At 41.7% G+C, this 19,441-nt stretch overlaps 3 protein-coding genes across 4 annotated transcripts; 2 read left to right on the top strand and 1 right to left on the bottom strand.

Annotated features, from left to right (window-relative positions):
• Window positions 1–360: 360 nt before the first annotated feature.
• Window positions 361–4,191, top strand: pcdh20 (protocadherin 20). Of its 2 annotated transcripts, none has more exons than XM_056383548.1 (2): window positions 361–980; window positions 1,569–4,191. In XM_056383548.1, the coding sequence occupies exons 1-2, from the start codon at window positions 933–935 to the stop codon at window positions 4,101–4,103; spliced, it is 2,583 nt and encodes an 860-aa protein (XP_056239523.1). In that variant the 5' UTR covers window positions 361–932; the 3' UTR covers window positions 4,104–4,191. The 2 variants fall into 2 exon arrangements, with proteins under 2 accessions (XP_056239523.1, XP_056239524.1); XM_056383549.1 differs by having other exon boundaries at window positions 902–980; window positions 1,595–4,191.
• A 2,519-nt stretch (window positions 4,192–6,710) lies between these two features.
• plp1a (proteolipid protein 1a) lies at window positions 6,711–12,859 on the top strand. The gene is made up of 7 exons (XM_056383094.1): window positions 6,711–6,852; window positions 9,114–9,300; window positions 9,457–9,613; window positions 9,988–10,156; window positions 10,824–10,897; window positions 11,006–11,071; window positions 11,480–12,859. The coding sequence occupies exons 1-7, from the start codon at window positions 6,849–6,851 to the stop codon at window positions 11,558–11,560; spliced, it is 738 nt and encodes a 245-aa protein (XP_056239069.1). The 5' UTR covers window positions 6,711–6,848; the 3' UTR covers window positions 11,561–12,859.
• A 1,127-nt stretch (window positions 12,860–13,986) lies between these two features.
• On the bottom strand, window positions 13,987–18,373 carry rab9b (RAB9B, member RAS oncogene family). Its single transcript, XM_056383095.1, has 2 exons — window positions 18,312–18,373; window positions 13,987–17,315 (listed from the first exon to the last, which is right to left on the bottom strand). Exon 2 carries the CDS (start codon window positions 17,236–17,238, stop codon window positions 16,627–16,629), a length of 612 nt encoding a protein of 203 aa, XP_056239070.1. The 5' UTR covers window positions 17,239–17,315; window positions 18,312–18,373; the 3' UTR covers window positions 13,987–16,626.
• Between the last annotated feature and the right edge of the window lie 1,068 nt (window positions 18,374–19,441).

The raw sequence follows: 19,441 nt of genomic DNA, 5'->3' as shown, positions 1-19,441 counted from the left end.
TTACATTTTTGATTCGATCAATTTATACCCAAGCCCCTGGTTGCATAGTAGCCAGGAAATGAAGCCTAGCCTACTTGAATAAAAAAACAAAAAAAAACAAAACAAAAAAAAAAGCTCCTTCTCCAAATGTCAGAAAACTAAAGCTTTAAAGAGGAGCCTATAATTCTGCTGTAGTCGGTGCAGTACTTTACTCTGTCGATAGAGGTCCCCCAAGTGTGATTCCTTCTCCCAAAAGCAGATGTGCATGTCTTTGGGCTATATCATGCAATTTTCAGTCAAGTAGCCTTGGTTTACCAGTGGTAGTGGTAGTCAAGTAAAACTTAGACAGTTTAAAATACTGCATTACAAGTAAAAGGTCCTTAGTTCAAACTTTGAGTTAAGCAAAAAGTAAAGAAGCATGAAATGAAGTTCTGTAAAGAGTGGGCTAAAATATTTACCTCTGAAATATACCTCTAAAATTGACTTCCCCAATGAAGTTTACCTAATGAAGAAACTACCAGTTTACATCCCCCAAGAACCTTTTAACATTGCTAACACTCTCATTGATGTTAATTATATTAATTTGATCTCTAGGGTTATAAACAGGACAGAGGAGAATAAAACAGGCGACAGGTGTGTCAATAAAAATAGGTGTGTAAACACATCAGGTATTGGCACATTAATCCTTTCCTGTATAGTTTAGAGGCAAGATATATATAATCCTCAGGCTTCCTTTTTTATTCTTCAGCAATGCATGAGTTGTTCCAAAAACATTTGTTCAGCTCATGCAGGTAAACCTGTTGTTCCTGTGACTTGTCAGTCTGACACACAAGGTAAGTGTTGTGGGAGGGGCATGTAATGAATCATGCTTTCAGCTGTGCAAGTTTAGGTTGCTCCCTCTCTCCTCAGCATTCACTTGCTGCCGGGGAACTAGGGTAACATGTGTCAGGGCAATGGGCCATGGGACTCCTGATAATATGAACTGGGCTGGACTATTGCAGGTCAGTGAGTCAAAAGCAAGAACTATCCACTCTGGTGATACTGGATTATGGTCTCTGTGTTTCTGATTGAGTGAAAGGGTATAACTGGAATGTTATTCTTTACTGTGCAGTTTCAAAAAAAATATAAATGTACCTAATGTCAGCTGTTGGGCTTTATGAACAATGGTGCCAAGTCACAACCCTTTAAAAATTAAAAAGAAAAACAATGTGTATAATCATCAAATATATGACAGTATGAAATATTTGTTAAACTGTAGAAATATATGCAAATGGCATGTATTTGTAACACCAAGTAAATGCTTTGATATTTACTTTTTGATTTTTTTTGTGTGTGTTTTATTTGTATGTGAGTGTAATTGGTTGGAGATAAGTGAGGGGCATCACATTACCTTCATTGTACAGTTGCCTGCTTTGAAAAGAGCTCACTGAGGCATGAAGTTTAAACCACCTGGAAAAACTACTCTGTCAGAGTGAAGGGCAATAATAGGGCTGCAAAATCACCACCAAAACATGAAAAATACTGTTATATATATATATATATATATAAAAAAAATAAAAAATACTTCTGCTTGTTTGTTTCTCCGTCAGAATCTGCTGCTTTTGTTCCATCTTAGGCAGATCATATGTGGGTCCGTCTGGTTTTCTGTCCCAGAGGAACAGGAGCCTGGTACTCTGGCCGGGTCACTTAGTGGACACTTTCCACCTCCGTACCAGCTGCTGACCCAGGAGTACCTGTGGATGGATACAAACACAGGGAATTTCTACACCACTGAGCAAAAGATGGATCGTGAGGCCCTCTGCCCCGAGGAGACAAAAGCTGAGGAATGCATTATTATACACAATGCCATCGTGAGGCCCTCGGGAGACCTTATACAGTTTCCTGTGATCATAGAGGACATCAATGACAATGCACCTCATTTTGAAAACAGTGAAATACACCTGAAGGTGTCTGAGGACGTGACTGTAGGCACCAGTTACTTGTTGGATGACCAGGCTCAGGACAGGGATGCCGGCCTTAATGGAGAGCTGCTGTACCACCTAGAAGATTCTGATGGAGTTTTCAGTTTAAAAGTTGAAGCAGATGGGCCTTTCATCATGCTGGTTGTGCAAACAGCCCTGGATAGAGAGACTCAGGACCAGTATCGGATGGCGCTGGTGGCCACCGACTGCGGCGCAGATCCTTTAAGTGCTACAGCAACTTTAATAGTCACAGTGACAGATGTTAATGACAACTGTCCAAGCTTTAGTTCTGACAGCCCACACAGTGTCACCATCCCCGGAGACTCCCCGAAGAACATGTTGGTTGCTCAGGTCAGAGCCACAGACCCAGATTCAGGCCCGAACGCTGCCATTCTTTATTCCCTCAGTCCCAAAGTCTCTGAGTGGGCCAAGAAGCTCTTTAGTCTCGACAGCCTCACTGGGTACATCAGACTAACGCAGGACCTCCGTAGTGACAACTCGGAGGAGCTGGTGTTGAAAGTGTTAGCGAGCGGTCATCACTGCCCCCCAGCAGACACTCAGGTAACTGTATCCGTGCTCCCCATGGTGAACCAAGACCTGACGATCAAGATCGGGTTCATAGCGGAGCATCAAAACCAGACTATGGTGTTACCAGAGAACCAACCCCCCACTGTTTTAGCTGTCTTGGAGCTTGAGGGTGACAGCAACTTTAAAGGCTCATCTCTTGCCATTGAGGGCGAAGTGCCTTTCACTTTGAGCCCACAGAATGGCAAATATCTACTTTCCACATCAAAGCCCCTAGACTATGAGATGAAAAGGGAACATCATATTTCTGTGGTAGTGCATAGGAGATCAGGTGAGGCGTCTGTGATCATTCCTTCTAAGCATGTTATCCGGGTATTGGTGGCAGATGTCAATGATAATGCTCCACATTTCCTCCAGTCTCAGTACCAGCTGGAGGTGGAGGAAAACAACGAGCCAGGAATGCCACTGTTGCAGGTCTCAGCTTCAGATGCAGACAGCGGGCACAACGGTAGGGTGACCTACAAGCTGGACAATCACACATCTACCATCTTTAACATTGACCCAGTGACAGGTCAACTGTGTGTGTCAGCCTCTCTGGATAGGGAACAGCAGGGGGTACACAAACTCACTGTGTTTGCACAAGATAGCGGCTCTCCTCCCTTGGAGTCCGTGACCACAGTAACCGTTCGTGTTCTGGACCAGAATGACAATGCACCCGTTTTTCTAACTCCTCACTTCATCTTTTTCATCCCTGAGAATGTACCACCGTTCGCCCAGGTGGGGAGGGTCGGGGTGACAGACCCAGATGAAGGGGAGAATGGGAACACAGAGTTGCATGTTGTAAACAGCAGTGGACCATTTGTTGTGGATAACACCCAGGGGACACTTCGCACCACCACCAGCTTGGACCGCGAGACAGAGGACCGCTATGAACTGTACCTGCTGGCCAGCAATCATGGGCACCTGCTCACTTTGACATCCAGTGCCAGGGTAACTATCTTTGTGGAGGACATCAATGACAACCAGCCAAAAGTGATCCTTCCAAGCAGCAACTCCTCATGCCTGACTGTCTCTCCTTCTGCAATGGCAGGCACCATGGTGACAAAGATCTATGCCATCGATGAGGACTCAGGGCTGAATTCAGAGATTACATACACCGTTGTGGCGCCAGAGCCAGTGCAAAACAGCAGCCCCTTCCAGGTGGACTCAAGGTCAGGGAACATCACCTTAGCTCAGCAACTTCTACAGAAGGACCTGGGAATGCATCACCTGCTCATTGTGGTCAGAGATGGGGGGAAACCAATTCCACTTTATAGCACTGTGTGGGTTAATCTGTTGGTCAATGACAGCATGGAGCCCTGCCACTTGGACAGACCACCCACCTGGGCAGGAACACCTGACTTGGTTCAAACTCCCTCAAGGGCCCCCATTTGTGAGCTAGAGAGTCCAAAAGCCGCTCAACTGACCTTGTTAGCAGGCCTGGGTTTAATGCTGGCATCCACATGCTTGTTCGTGGTGACAGTCATTTTATACCTGAAGCAGAGGAGAAGAAGTCGTCTAAGACAGAACAAGAGGGGGCCCATTGAAGAGAATAAGATTCCGTTCAGGCACAAAGACAAATATTACTGTGATGACTAACAGAATAAAACAAGCAATGTGCATAATCCTCGCTCACACACTGTCAAGGATAAATTCAGCCTGTGAAATAAATGTATTCGGAATATTTGTCAAAGGCTTCTTGCATTTTAATTATCAAATTTGTTGAATTATTCTGATACACAGTGTGTTCAAACATCTGTCAACAGCAAAAATGCTAAATTCTGTGGGAATAAAGTCGATCCATTTTCTGATAAAGATCCCTGTAAGCTACCGGAAAGGCAAATAAAAGGTGATCTGATAAGTAAAGTGTTTGAAGTTTCCAGAGGAGACTTGTTCCACATACTTTCTGTAGAAAAATTTTGAACACCATAATTGCATGATGCCTTCAGTATTACCCACCCTAAGATAGAGCCTATCACAGCAAGGCATTGCTTAAATACCAGTATTACAGTCATTATCTTTAGGGATTATGACCACTGAAGCCAGAAGAAGGCTGAAGTAATGGTCTGCTAAGTTGATTGGGCCTTTCTCAAATTTCTAACTCTGAGTGATGGGGAATCTAAACTATTTAGACACACAAAAGGGTTTAATGTTCCTCCAGTGGGGAGGTGATGAAAGTCTCTCAAGAAGAAAATTCAGCTCTGAGACAACCACAGGAGGCGGGGAGCGACTGTGGACAGGTGAGAGGCGGCAGAGGGAGGGCACATCTCAAGTGACCGCGTCACACCTGTTACCCGATAGCACCGCTTCTCACCCACAGCGCTGGATGACAACCAAAAGGCAGGAAACCGACTGTACTGCACCCAGTAACCCAACAGCGTTGTTGTTTTGATGACAGATGTTTGGAGTGAAATCATACTGCGTTCAAAGAAATCTTTACAAAAGGCATTTGCTCTCATGTGTTACTGATACATTTGTAGGCTCGGGAACAATTGAGATATCAAACCAGGTTAAGTGACGCATTAAGTACGAGTGAGTCAGGGAAAAATATGCTCACAAATCTGTGAACACACAATTACAAACAGGGCAGGGTAATTGTTTTAGAAAACATTTTTTTTTTTTTTTTAATCTTTACAGTATCATACGCTATTCAGTGATCTTTTTCAGATACACCTTTGTTAGAGGATAGAAGGAAAGCCAAGAGTCAGAGCTTGTAAAACACTATGTACAACAATCTGGTTAGTGGAGAACAAGGCTTGTATAACATGAGTGGTGTCTCTCTGAGGATTTGTGAGCTCGCAGCTGAAAAATAAATAATCTAATAGGATTGTACTTTGAGACTAACTACATTAACTGAGAGGAAATAAAGAGCCCCTTAACAAAATTACAAATTAAACAGCATCTTTACATAAGGAATTACAGGCTCCATTAGATTACATCATGTACAAATTAATATTAAAGAATAGGCCTATTGGAGTTTTTCAATGGAGACATTTCTGACCCGCTTGGCAAACTGTGGTTTTCACAGCGTCATGTTTAGAGACAGTTCCAGACAAAGCTGATGTTTCTCTAAAAATTGTAGTATTATGGGATAAAAGTGTTGATGTGCCTGCTGCTGTGCAAACGCTTTGGCAGGAGAAAGCCTGCCATCTACTGGACAAAGATGAAGCCAAATCTGGCTCTTTATTCCTGGTATTTTGCCAGAGGGTGGAGATGAATCAGAGGACAGTCTCTCGCTCCGCCACAGTCAGGTGGCCTCTGATATCAGTGATGTTTCCATGCTGCATGCTGCTCTGCTGCACTCACAGCACATTTTATTTCAATCAATTCATTTTTTTCCCAAGTTCAACATTTGATAGGGGGTTAAGAGTTTGCATGAGCTGACATGGACAAGGAAACCAGCTGGCACCGACCCAAATACCCAGTGGACGGTTTCTAATACACATCAGGGATTTCATGATCACAAATGACATAACAATCCAGGCTAATTGACATACCAGATCTTTTTTAATCAAAGAAGCTATGAAGACTATCTAAATTTATCAAAAGTTGAGCTTTCCACATATTCATGGTCTGTGAATGCCACTTGAAGCTTGCTTTTAAAAAGGAACATTCCAGGACTCAATAGGCCCATTTAAGAGATAAACGATAAAGCACATATCTGTTTCGCCAGCTGTGATGTCAGATCTTTTCTGTTCAGTACCATATCTCAGCGACTGCAGTCAAACAGATAGTATCTGACAATTTCCTAAGTCTGGAGAGCATCACCTGACTGTCCACAGGCTAATATTGATGGCGTTTTAATCTCAGACAAATCACCTTCGCTGTTCTTAGACATACAGACATGAGATCAATCCCACTCTGCATGATACATGAGCTGCTCTTCACTTGGTTATATTTTTCAGGTTGAAAATAACAAAACAAAAGGCCTCGGCGAACCAGGGATTGAAAACCTTAGGGTTTGAATGACCAACTACTCACAGAGGAAAAGTTATATTTTTTCCATGGGGCAAAAATGTAACTTTCCCTCTTCTGTATCTGCATAAGAAGTTGCAAGTTGCTGTCTAAATGCAAATATGCGTCAACAATGAACTAAGTAAATTTCTACAAGCGCAAGAACCTTGAACTCCTCATTATTCTCCGCCTTGAAGTTAATTGAAAAGCAACATTGTTCCTTTAAGATTGCACTTGCAGTCATCGGCGGGTCTGTCCATTGTTGTAGGAACAGAAAGCGAGTTGAGATTGATATACGGGGGCCGAAGACAAGTTGCGCATATCATCAGCGGACCAGCTGCAGTGTAGGCAGCAGTGTAGCCAACAAGTCCTGAACGCATCCTTCCAGACATGGGTAAGAAACTCCTGCCAACTAGAATCTAACTGTATTAGCCTTTAGCAGATAGGATACTTCTTATTATCAAATCTGTATTTTATTTTATGTGATTGCACGCTGATAAGAATGGGACTGTGAGAGAGCATCAGAAGTTATTAAGCTTTTTTTTTTGTGTGTGTGTGTGTGTCAGTTTAGAGGTCGGCTACTCACCGGCTGATGCTCCACTGATATGATGAGATTTATTTCATGCTTGAAATGGCAGGGCTACATTCAGAGGAGCCCCTTCGCATTTGCTTTCGGTCGCAATCTTTCTCAATTTTTAAAGAGACGAACTTGGCCTGGGCTCTGCATTTTCGAGCAGAACTAGACCTGTATTTTCATTTGAGTCACAGTGGAGAGACTGGGGGGGGGGGGGGGGGGGGGGGGCTGCCTCGGTTCAGATCCTTCAGCTGTTTGCTCAGGCTGGTGATGTCATTAATTAGTTAATTGGTACAAGGTGTATCTGAAGGCGCGACTGTAAGATGCTCCAAAGCTCTGGATTATGTGCGCGCTGTTACTTGTGTACTTGTACTTGTGGTGACTATAATTCTTTGTGTGCATAGAGGTAACTATGTGTATTTGCCCTACTTTAATTATGTTCCTTTCTAATTTAACAATACTCAAAATAACTGTGTGCTTTTGGCTAAACTCCCTCTTCCATGCTATAGTACTGTCTGAATGGCAGTGATCACAGTTTTGCCTCTCTCTCTCCCTGACACACAGACAGTCAACACTGCCATGTAGATGTGTTCAATTAAAGAGCTATCTATTTGCCCCTCCTGCCATCTGTGTTTACTGTAATGGTACCAACCACAGTCAGTGTGCTTCCATTGTGTGTGTCTGTGTGGATGCATGCATGCAAGCGTGTAATGGCACACATGCACACAGTTGCATTGTTTGTTTATAGATTATCTTTTTTTCCCCCCCTCCATCCTCTCCCAGTGCAGACAGCCTCCGCACTATCTCCTTCTTGTTCCTGTGTCTAGCCCAGAAGGAAGTCCATGAGTGTGTGTGTGTCAGGCGTAGAGGTGCCTCTGGTCTTTGTTTGCTTGACATTGGTGGCCCTTGTACCCCCATGATGCTGTGGGACAAAGACTGTTGTCTCTCCAGTCACAAAAGCAGCCTCTCTCTCTTTCACTTTGTCTCTCCTCTCCGTCCTCCCCCTTTTTCTCACACTCTCCATGCTGGGTGGTGAATGGAGTCAGGGTGTGAGCTGGGGTCAGAGCAGACACATCCCCATGCCCTTTGCCCTTGGCATCCATTCAAGCAGCACATGACTATTAGGGAGAATGCAGAGCTTTACCAAGTGAACTAAACGTTACAGCTGCAGCTTGAGCCATAGTGATGAAGTAGCATAGTACAAAGTAGCAAATCTTCTTTAAATAGTTGGTTCAAACTTCACCTACCCCTAGTGTTATCTAGGTATGCAGATAGATTCAGCTTCAGATTTGAGGATATCCATCTCTGCAGACTTCTGCCATCACCCCTGTTCAATGGAATTTTGTAAGCCGTCCACACCATTAAAAAACAACAGTGTTCCTGTTAGTCCAACCTGATTGTACACTTTTGTTTGTGGGAGCTACTTTCTACTAAAGAAACAGTCACAACAAAAACTGTTGACAGTGTGTTCTGTGAATTATCCAGCATAACAAGGAAACTGCTTCTGGATAGAGGAGAAGTTGTTGAATATACTGTATCGATCCACTGAAAAATTAATGTCCAACAGTTTTGATAATCAATACATTGTTTTCGTTAAATGTCAAGCAAAAACTATTTCCAGGTTCCAGCTTGAGGATTTTCTTTTCTCTGTTTTATTTCATTGTAAACAAAATATCTTTGGGTTTTGGTCTGTTGGCCGCACAAAACAAGACTTCCGAAGATGTCATCTTGAGCTCAGAGTGTGAGACTGCGGTAGACATTTAATCACTTTTTGTGGAGATTATTAGACCAAAAAATAATAGCTTAATCAATGATGAAAATATTCTTTAGTAGCAACCCCTAGTTTGGAGCAGCACAAGCAAAATCCATTTCACATTCATTGTATTGGGATGGAGGCAAAAATCTCAGAGGGATGCTTCAAAAGCAAGGCAAATGCGACCACCAGAGTTACCTTTACAGGAAAGGAGTGATATTCTGCTGTGCATCATTTGTACATTGGAGCAGAGTACTTCTGTGTACTCTTCATATAGCATTAGTGATAATAATGTGTCCTGACCTTAATGGTATGTCGTGACTCACAGGTTGCTATGACTGCTGTATGCGCTGTTTGGGTGGGGTGCCATACTGCTCCCTGGTCGCCACACTGCTGTGTTTCTCTGGCATTGCCCTCTTCTGTGGTTGTGGGCACCAGGCACTCACAGAGACAGAGAGACTCATCGAGACTTACTTTGCCCGTAACCTTCAGGACTACATCACCCTTGCCTACATGTAAGTAGTAAAATTTAGCTTTTCCATCATTAGAGTGACATCTTCTTAACCTCCCCATGGGATTCTTTTGGTGTTGTAGTGTCTATTTTGAAGATCTGAATTCTCTGTAACCCTGAATTTTGACTGTTTTCTTTTCCCCTTTCCTCTCCCTCTCAGCATTCAATATTTCCAGTATGTCATCTATGGTTTGGCCTCCTTTTTCTTCCTGTACTGCATCGTGCTGTTGGCTGAGGGCTTCTACACCACCAGTGTTGCCAAGCAAACCTTTGGAGAGTTCAGGAGCACCATGTGTGGCCGCTGCCTCAGCTCCTCGGTGAGAGGGCCCAGAGTGGGACAAGTAAAGGGGATTGGAGAGATTGGATGGGATTAATACACATATCACTCCCTGGTGGGTGCTGAGCCGAAAATCTTAAGGCTGCTAAAAACCTTTGGGGACATGCAAAGATAAGCATACAGTGTGTGTTTGAGCGGTTGAGGGGGAAAAAAACTGAGTGGTTCAAAGAGGAGGAGAACAGAGAGTGAGATAGTAAAGTAAAGCTAATCAGAAAAAAGTAAATGTGGTCACCAAGTGAGTCACTGCTCATAAAAACACTCTCTTAGATTACTTATGTGCATCAGTTTATTATGATGATGCACCATAATGTTTATTTGTATATTGCTAATGTGAATTGCTTTCTCCTTGTACAGTTTATAGTGTTGACATATGTACTGGCTGTGCTGTGGCTGTTGGTGTTTGCCTTCTCTGCCCTGCCTGTCTACTTCTTCTACAACATGGATGCCACCTGCCACACCATCGACGTACTGACTGAGACCCCGGCGAGTATCAACCAGCTGTGTGTAGATGCAAGACAATACGGTAACAAGAAACCCTTTCATGGCAGCCTAAGCTACTGCCCTCCCACATTAATTTTGTTTTATATATTCTATATGTCTTTTTGTTTACAAATCCCATGAAAAGACAAAAACCAACAATGAATTGATCCTTCAACAAGTATTGCCTGTGTTGCCAAAGACTGATAAAGCTTATTCCTAGCGCCCATAGACTTCCATTGTTGTCCATCAGTGAGCCAGACAGTTGCACTGGGTGACACGTTTCTTCATTACTATGAACATGGGTACTGTAGTTTTTGAGTAAGTCCCACATACACCCATCTGCTGCTGTAAATACTCACTAGCTCATCGAATGTGTATTAATCCTCAGCTGAAAATAGTCCCCAACAAATGCTATTTACTCATGTTTTGGTAACGTTGGCGATTTACTACAGTGCCCAGCTTTTGTAGGACATTATCACTTTTTATTTTTATTTTAAATGAGAGCATGTATTTGGGACCTGATTTACATCTTCAGTGTGAACCAATGGACTTAGAGATAACAGCCACAGACAAGTTAGGGAAGTCTGAACATTTTGGAAATGGAAAAATTATTATTATTATTATTATGGTCTGTTCATGGATTTGTAAACAGTGAGAAAAATAAAATATAGAGTAACACCTGCTTTATCCTTTACGCTTGATTTGAACAGGGCTCCTGCCATGGAATGCAGTGCCAGGGAAAGCTTGTGGTATGACTCTGTCCACTGTTTGCAAGACCAGAGAGGTAAACGCCTGGAAATAATTCAGACTCTGCAGTCACGTTCTACAACTGGCCTGACATGAAATGAAGTAGACATGCTATCACCACCAATGTAAATCTCTTCCCTTTCAGTATCAAATGACCTATGACCTCTACATTGCTGCCTTTGCCGGAGCGGGCATCACTCTCTTGGCTCTGGTGAGTGATCATGCTTCAGCCGGAGCCAATTTGGCTGCGCTTCCACAGTGGGGTACAACAATAGTGTTATGGCTCATGCGACTTAGTGACGCTCAGAGTGTAGGCGGCGAGGCATCTCAGACCTCCATGACTGATGACTTTTGTACTATTGCTCTCTGTTCCTCTTTCTCAGCTGATACAAACATCATACTAATGCTGTAATGTCTGGTGGGTTTTTTCCAGACAGGCAAATGGTGTACCCATTATACTCACATGCTCCATTACAGAGGCTGTTATACGGATGGTATCAGCTACCAAATTAATGCCATTAGCAGTTAATCAAATTTTTTTATTTTTTATTTGTAGTTTGGAGTTTTCTTCTCTTCACTTGTGTTCTGACACTTCCTGTCTCTGCTTCTCCTTCCATAGCTGACCTATACTGTGTCAACCACCTATAACTTTGCGGTTCTGCGGTATCTGGGGAGAAAGGGGATAGGTGCACGGTGTTAGGCTCACCAGCTTCCTGTCGGCTCTCTCACTACTTCACCACCAACACAGGGGTCTAAAGGGTCAACAACAATTCTCTCTTTCCACATCATCTGCACAGGACCACCACATGGACTTTTAAAAAAAACTTGTCTTTATATTTTTACTTTCCTTGTTATAAGGATATTATTGTTTTGTATTTCCTTTTTCTTTTTCTTGTTGTTTTTTTTGTGTGAAGTTTCTCTGCTGTGTTGTTCATTATTTTCAGTGCCACATCACCAATATATTTGTAAATTATTGTTTTTGTTGCTTGTTGAGGTTAGTGTCTAAAATTAATTTCTGCTTCCCATCACAGTCAAATAATAACACTCAACTAATCAATTAACATATGCAAGAAATAACCACCAATTGACAACACGTACAGCTATAATGCAGCTGTTACGGAGAGTAGGGATTATAGGTTACCATGGCTACCATCCCTCACATCTGGTTGCCATGGTGGCAGACAAGCACGCATTTGCAGTCTCACGCTGACCTCAGGACTTTTCTCACGGGCTGGAGAAAAGCCTCAACAATGGAGTCATGCCCGTTTTGAAAGCTAGCCAATAAGGATCCAGTTCTGGGGGCCACCTGCGCTACGAGCCTCTGCCAAGGGTTATATTACATGTCAAGGGAGAGGCTCCCCTGGACAAAGAGAGGGCTAGACCTCTCTAAGGCCACAATGCAGCTCTTCTAGGATGGCAACCACACACACACAACGCATCCATATGCTGCTGCATGACCGCCACCTCCCCCCGAATAATGGAAACGATGGATTCAGAGTGAGGGAACTGAAGGAATTTTAGATGATCTTGACTAGTTTCTTTCTGACGAAGGGACTTACTTATTTAGATCTGATCTAGAATGGTCTGAAATTGTTTCTCATAATTTTGAGATGGAAAAAGCACTAGGTGCTAACTTATTGAGTAACCTCGTATTATTAGATGCAAAACACATTGTTGAGGTGTGACTCCCCCCTGCTGTTAATGCATGACTGAGGTACTTTTATAGAGATAGGACAGCTTTGTTTTATCTCTAATTCTTTAGGAATTTTGTTGTAGTTATTGTATAATAATTCTTTTTACTTATTGTAGCTGTATTTACTAATTGTACTCTTTGGTATTACTAACAAAACCTATTGCAACATAATGAGTAGATTATTCTATTTGGTGGAAGCTTTACCCAGCTGTGAGTGGTGGATTTGTCAAGTGGCAGCTGGCTGTTTGATGATTATTTTTTGTGTTGGTATAATTTGATAATAAAAAGAGTATTCTTTGAAGTATTTGTGAAGAGTGCCTCTGAAAATATTTGTTTGAAGTCTGTGTGGAAGCAAAGAGTCTGGTGTAGTGTCATGGTGTTCAACTCGTGCTCCATCCTTGGCTTCCTGCCATATCTAGGGGCCAAGGTGTTTTGTAAGGTGTTTTGTATTCTCTCCTCTTGTGTCCACAGGTGCACTGTTCCCTGCGCTTGGCTGTGAACCAGGTGTACCTGAGGAGGCTGAGGCACAGGGCGAAAGAGGAGAGGAGAGGCTATGACCTATACGGGAGGCTGCAGAGGGACAGAGGGGGGACGCTGTGCTCTCCGTACCCTGCATACACTTCTGACATCTCCTGACAGTGCCTCCAGTTTTGCTGCATAAGCTTCTCTGTTATGAGCTGGTCATGAAGTTATGTTGTTTTGCTCCAGTTTGTTACAAGTTGGTAGTAATTAAGTTGATTCCCTTCATTTTTTTGGCATTAAAATACAGGTAATTGCATGTTATATCTTAAGTTGTAAAATGTTACAAATGCACTTTTTTTTTTTTTTTTTACTGAGCCACACCATCTCAGTATGTTGTGCTTACTTCCTATAATGTTCTGCATTTGACCAGTCTGAATATTTAGACAGTTAGAGATTTAAAAACATTTATTTTGAAAGGCAGACTGCCTCGGTCAGATTTCACAGTATGCAGAGCACGCTTGATATCCTTTTTAATGAAGGGAAAATAAATCTGCAGTGCATGCTTGATATTCTTTTTTAATGAAGTGGAAATAAACAGCGCTCACTGTCTCTTGGGTCCCACACATACTTGGTCAATCAATGACATTCAAGGTCTTGTGTGATGAAACTCAAACAAGGTGTGTATTGGGGGTAAAATCGGAAGACTTCGGTTTTACTCATGATCTTAGTGCTTAATTTTAACATTGCTGCTTATTACTGCAAATATTGGGGCTTTTGTTCCTGATGGTTAAGTGAGCGAAGGTGGAGAAAGGTGGAAAACTTTAGTTTTTTGTAAATTTGAGTGACCTATTTTAGTTTTAAAAATAGTTTAAAAAAACCTTTTGTTTTCAGACTTGAAAGTAATTTTGAAAGCCATGTACTTTCATGGATTTTCAAGGCATCGGCACAAAAACAACAGATGACATTGTGTCTCCATTTGGTATGTCGCATGTTTTATTTGTAGCCAAGCACTGGAGAGTATTCACCGCTTTGCCAGCATGTTGGCACAACCAGTCTTATCTTCCGTAGTGCAAAAAGAGGAGACAGGGAAGTTGTCCATTAGATCAACACATAATCAAGATGAACAGTCTTAACTTTCACACAGCTTAAATCACACTCATGGGATGAGCACAGAGTGAAACAGACGTTCACTGTCATTTTTGTACATTATTATAAAATGAATGCCCTTTGCAATTTACATAAGCCATTAATATGGACAGCCCAAAGAAATTAGTTTTTACATTCATAAATATTACAGCAACATTAAAAAAATACTGACATTACACTGGGTTGCAGTGATATAAGACAGCAACATTAGGACAATATACTGTAGGGTTATGCTACCAGCTTGTAAATACCCACTCATTCCCGGGGATGTTAGATTTCAGGTAAACACTGTGGTAGGCTACATTATCTGGACAGGATTTTAACTGTAATGGTAAATACAGAGACAAGGTATTCTGCTTAATCCAGAAAGCATTAACACTGACAAATAATACACTTTCAGCCCTCATTATTGCTTTGAATTAATGTAGGCTAACAGCTCCATTTTGTTGAAATGCCCGACTCTGTTCACAGCTGAGAGTGCCATTACTCAAACACATCTTATAAAACTTTAAACCATGATCACATAAACAAGCTAGTTATTATAGGCCTACATTAAAACAAAGAAACATGTAATAAAGTAAATATGACAGTACCTGATTGGATTGGTTTCACTTTCACAGAGAAACTCTTGTAATGTTCACCATTAATCTGCGTGCATACTGAAATATGATGCAATTTTTGACTTGAAAGGCAAATAATGCAATCTCAGGCTGAGAGACTACACTAGACCATTAACACAACAGAAAGCTGTATGAGAACATAGGGCCATAATGAGAACCATGGCGACTTTGTGCAGTGAGAAGATGAAAACATTTTATCTTATTTATGCAACAGGTTTGGTTTTTAGAGGAGACACAATATAAATTATTTGTCAAGCAGCAACTAAAATACTGATAAGAATGAATTTAAACCATGTTAAACTCAGTTTGAAGCAATGAATATGAGGCATATTATTTTCTAAAAGCACACAGGCAAACAACACTGCCCTCTGGCCAACGGAAGTAAAAACCAAAGGGACAAATACAAGTGCACCTGTGGCAAGTAAACCGGTGTGTAGAAACACTGAAATAAAAGTAAAGTACCATCCAGATTTACACACGTAAACGTCAACAACTTTTCAGAATACTCAGCTGTAGGTTTCATTCAATACTGTATGAATGGACAGGAGAGGTGATGCACACATTAGTGGTAACAGCATTATCCTTGTGCTCATGCTATTTCATATTCAGGTGAGACCTAGAGTGACAGACTGACAGCACACGTGTATGTAATGTATCAGTAAAGGACAGGAGACCTTCAGAATAGGCAAAGCTAAAAGACTGGAATGTTAAGGCCTGCCACGCAATCAACAAGGCAGACACATGATTACAAACATGCCATAATTATCTAAATTAATGTTAATAATTATAATAATTATAACCTCATCTACACATCAGAATTTTAAATCAGCCCCTGATCAAACGCAGAAGCCTAAAGATCAGACAATAAAGTCTGTTAAAAAGATAAAAAGTCGAAGGTGGAAATGTGCTTCTCAGAAATATAAACAGCAGTTTATCAACAACAGCAGTATTATTTCTGAACTTTGAGAAACACTGAACCTTACATAATAAAACAGGCCCATGTACATAAATCACAGGAAATAAATATGATCTGATAATGCCTGGCTCGTGCACCTGATACCTCCGGCTACACAAAAGTGCAGTGGTAATGAATCTAATAATCAAATGAATAAGAGCACCACAATAGTCCGTACCCAATGCTTACAGTCAGAGCTGTAAAATTAAAGCTCACAATTCCCTTCGCATTGAAGACAAGCGAATCTTCCTTTTGAGAGCAGCAAATATTTATCGTCCTCGTACCTTGAATCGTATTGGTCATTATACTGATGCCAGGAATTCTTAATCAAGCTCTCCAACAACTGCTAACACATCTAATTAAAAGAGAAGGCAATGTTGTATTCAGTCCTTCTAAAACCCTGGAAATAAGCTCATGGACAAAAAGTTGAGCAGTAACAAGACCAACTCCAAGTTGCTGTGCCAAAGAGTGTGCTCTTCAATAGAGGACTGGTGTGTCTCTCTTCCACTGTATTTATTTAAGTTTAAATTATTTTGATTAAAACCATAACTTTGAAAGCACTGTTTGATAAAACTCCTGCATAGGCAGACAAAGCTTAAGCCGGGTAAAAATATTTTGTGCAACTCTACTGAAAGCAGACAAAGTACAAAGGATGAGTGTGCCTGTTACAGTGTGTCTGTACCTCGGTTAGAGCAATAATTCAACAATCTAAACACCAGATGAGTCCTTGACACCGCCCTCCTCAGAGCAGCTGTATCTTAACCATATCTTAAGGGGATACTGTTCTCAGTACCTTGTACCTACAGTATGTGTACCATAAACAATATCTGACTGCCTCAGGCAAGTTTCAGCCAGAAAGATTAAGACAAGGTGTATTCGCACCTGACCAATCAGCAGCAAGATGTGCGAGAGGTTTTGCGGTTGCCATGGAGATCAATAGTACTACTCAGTAGTGCATGGTCAATCTGGTCCTCAGCAGCCAGAACCTCTCTGACAGCTGCCTCAAATGCAGCTGTGACATTAGTGTCATCCTTAGCACTGGTCTCAAAATAAGGACAGCAGCCGTTCTCTTCACACCAAGCCCGTGCTTCGTCCTCCCCCACCTCCCTCTGCTCCATGTCTACCTTATTGCCAAGCACCACAAAAGGGAACCGTTCAGGGTCTTTAACGTCTGAGTAGTACATGAACTCCTTCTTCCAGCAGCCAAGGTTCTGGAAGCTCTGCAGGTCATTCACAGCAAATGTGAGCAGACAACAATCGGCGCCTCGGTAGAAGGGCGTGCGCAGGGACTTGAAGCGCTCCTGACCTGCCGTGTCCCAGATCTGAAGAGTCACCAGGCGCCCATCCACCTCCAGGTCCCGGTTGAGGAACTCCACACCAATAGTGTGAAAGGACTGGGAGTCGAAGCGGTCTGTGACATAGCGGTTCATCAAGGAGGACTTGCCCACTCCACCATCCCCCAGCAGGATCACCTTCAGTAGTAGGCTCTTCCCGCTCATCATGCGTCCTCCCACCCAGAAAGGCCTCCTCACTGGGTTACAGCCCCCCACACCAGGTGGCAGACCAGGGTGGATTTAACCTAGAAAGAGAAATAAAGGCAAAAACAAATATTTACTGGACAATCAAAAGAGAAATACAGATCACCATTAGGCAAAATGCAATGAAAGATTCTGATTTTTCAGAAAAAAAAACTCAGCACGCATCCACCCACCTAGGGTTTGACTTTTTTGATGATTCAGTGAAGATTACTCAGGGAAAAGACTGCTGTTCTAGCAACATTTCCATTCAACCTCAAATGAACTTTTTCAGCAACAAATGAAAGCCTTATGAGAGATGTGTAATGGTTGACTAGTTTCAGGACACAATGACAGGGGTGAATGACCAAGATGTCTGCCAAAGGTTTCTGGCTGAAGTAAGGACGCTAATTCTGGGCTAGACGACCACAGCCTTGTTGTTTACTACATGACACAGTAATTCTGACTCATGACTGTGTAGTACTATGCCTGTTTAAACTGAAATGAACAGGTGCCAGCCATAGAGTAGAGCATAAACATTAGCCTAAGACAACATTTGTTTGATGACTCATGTAACAGGTAAAGTGTCTGAGTCCTACGCCACAAAAACAAGGGCGAGTCAGGATCAAACACCGACTCTGGAAACGACCATTGCACCTGCGCAGACCACAAACACACAGGCTGCCGGCTAAACTCTCTTTAAACTGCCTCGTCGAAGCTGTCTGTGAAACTGTGCACAGGGTACTTAAGGACAGAAGTTAAACAGGAACCGAAACAGATAACAGACTTCTAAATAAAAACGTTCATGCAACGGGCATGAAACTGTTCAACTGTGTAGCAGCTTAGCATGCCTCGCAGCCAACTAGCAAGCTATCCGGCTAGTCTGACGGCTTGTTGACATTCCAGCCAAGCCAGGCTAACCGTTAGCCTCAGTGCATATGCGACTAAAAACTATTTTAAAAAGCGTTGTAAGCAACAAAAGAACAAATACTGCAGTGAGGTGATACATCTATACATGAATGCAGCCACTACAAACAGAACAAATAGGTATTTTCATTTACCCTGTTCCTGTTGTTGATGTTGCGTGGTCTGCCCTGCGCCCCTGCATCTGACTGAGATTGAGTGTCGTGACGTGCGCGCGCCCATCGACGAGCTACATGTGCACACCGCTCAGGCAAACCCGGGTCTTAAAGTCCGACAAGTTCACCACCTTTCATAAATTATGACAACATACTGAATGTTGTCGAGTGTAACTAAGTATACATTTAATCAAGTACTGTACTAAACTACAAATCTAGGTTACTTGTACTTGAGTCTTTTCTTTTCATGATACTTTATACTTATACTTTTTCTTATACTAGTTCACTACATTTCATGGTGAAATCACATTTATCTGACAGCTATACTTTATAAACTAAAATCTTTGTATAATAGAACCTATAATATATGATGCCTTGTCGATTAATCAATAGGTTGACTGACAGAAAATGAGCTGACCACTCTTTTATAATAATTTAAGTCACTTTTTTCATGTAACGATAACATGTTTCAGCTTCTCAACCTGCTGCTTTTCCTTTAAATTATTTTAATAATTTTAAGGTTTGAACCAAAACTGAGGCTAATCGAGAAAATAAAAGATGAGCACAGATAAACTTTTCCCTCTAGCATTTGAAAACAGCCTTCTAGTGTCAGACAATGTACATCATTCTGCACAGTGAAGCTCAAACATCAAAGTTAGTATAGAAGCCCTTCAATATACTAATATGTACAGGGACTTTAAGTAAGATTTCTACCAGTGTTTAAAGCAGAAGGAAATACCTGTGAATTTAACCCTTCAGAGTAAGACAGATTCAACAATAATAAAGGTACAAAGCTACGGTTGCCATAAAAAACACTGTAAAGCTAAACGCTTATCTACAACAGGAATCATAATGACAAATCTTTTTTTTTGATGATTATTTTAAATAACTTCCATTCATTATTTAGTTATTACCAATTAGAAAAAGCAAACGAAAGAATGACATGGTAACGTTTTATTAGTGTCATTGTTTTTTTTTCACATCTGTAGAATTAAATGTAGGGATGTATTTGTATAGGAGACTATATTTCAAAACTGTTTCGACATTATTTCGATTTGTTTTTCTTTTCTTTTTTTTCTATGAAGTATTTGTTGTACTTTCAGTACACTAAT

The sequence above is a fragment of the Seriola aureovittata genome, chromosome 8, assembly GCF_021018895.1.
Source record: "Seriola aureovittata isolate HTS-2021-v1 ecotype China chromosome 8, ASM2101889v1, whole genome shotgun sequence".
NCBI classification, from domain to species: domain Eukaryota; kingdom Metazoa; phylum Chordata; class Actinopteri; order Carangiformes; family Carangidae; genus Seriola; species Seriola aureovittata.
The sequence above is the reverse complement of the archived record's forward strand: the minus strand, read 5'-3'. Positions and strand labels throughout refer to the sequence as shown.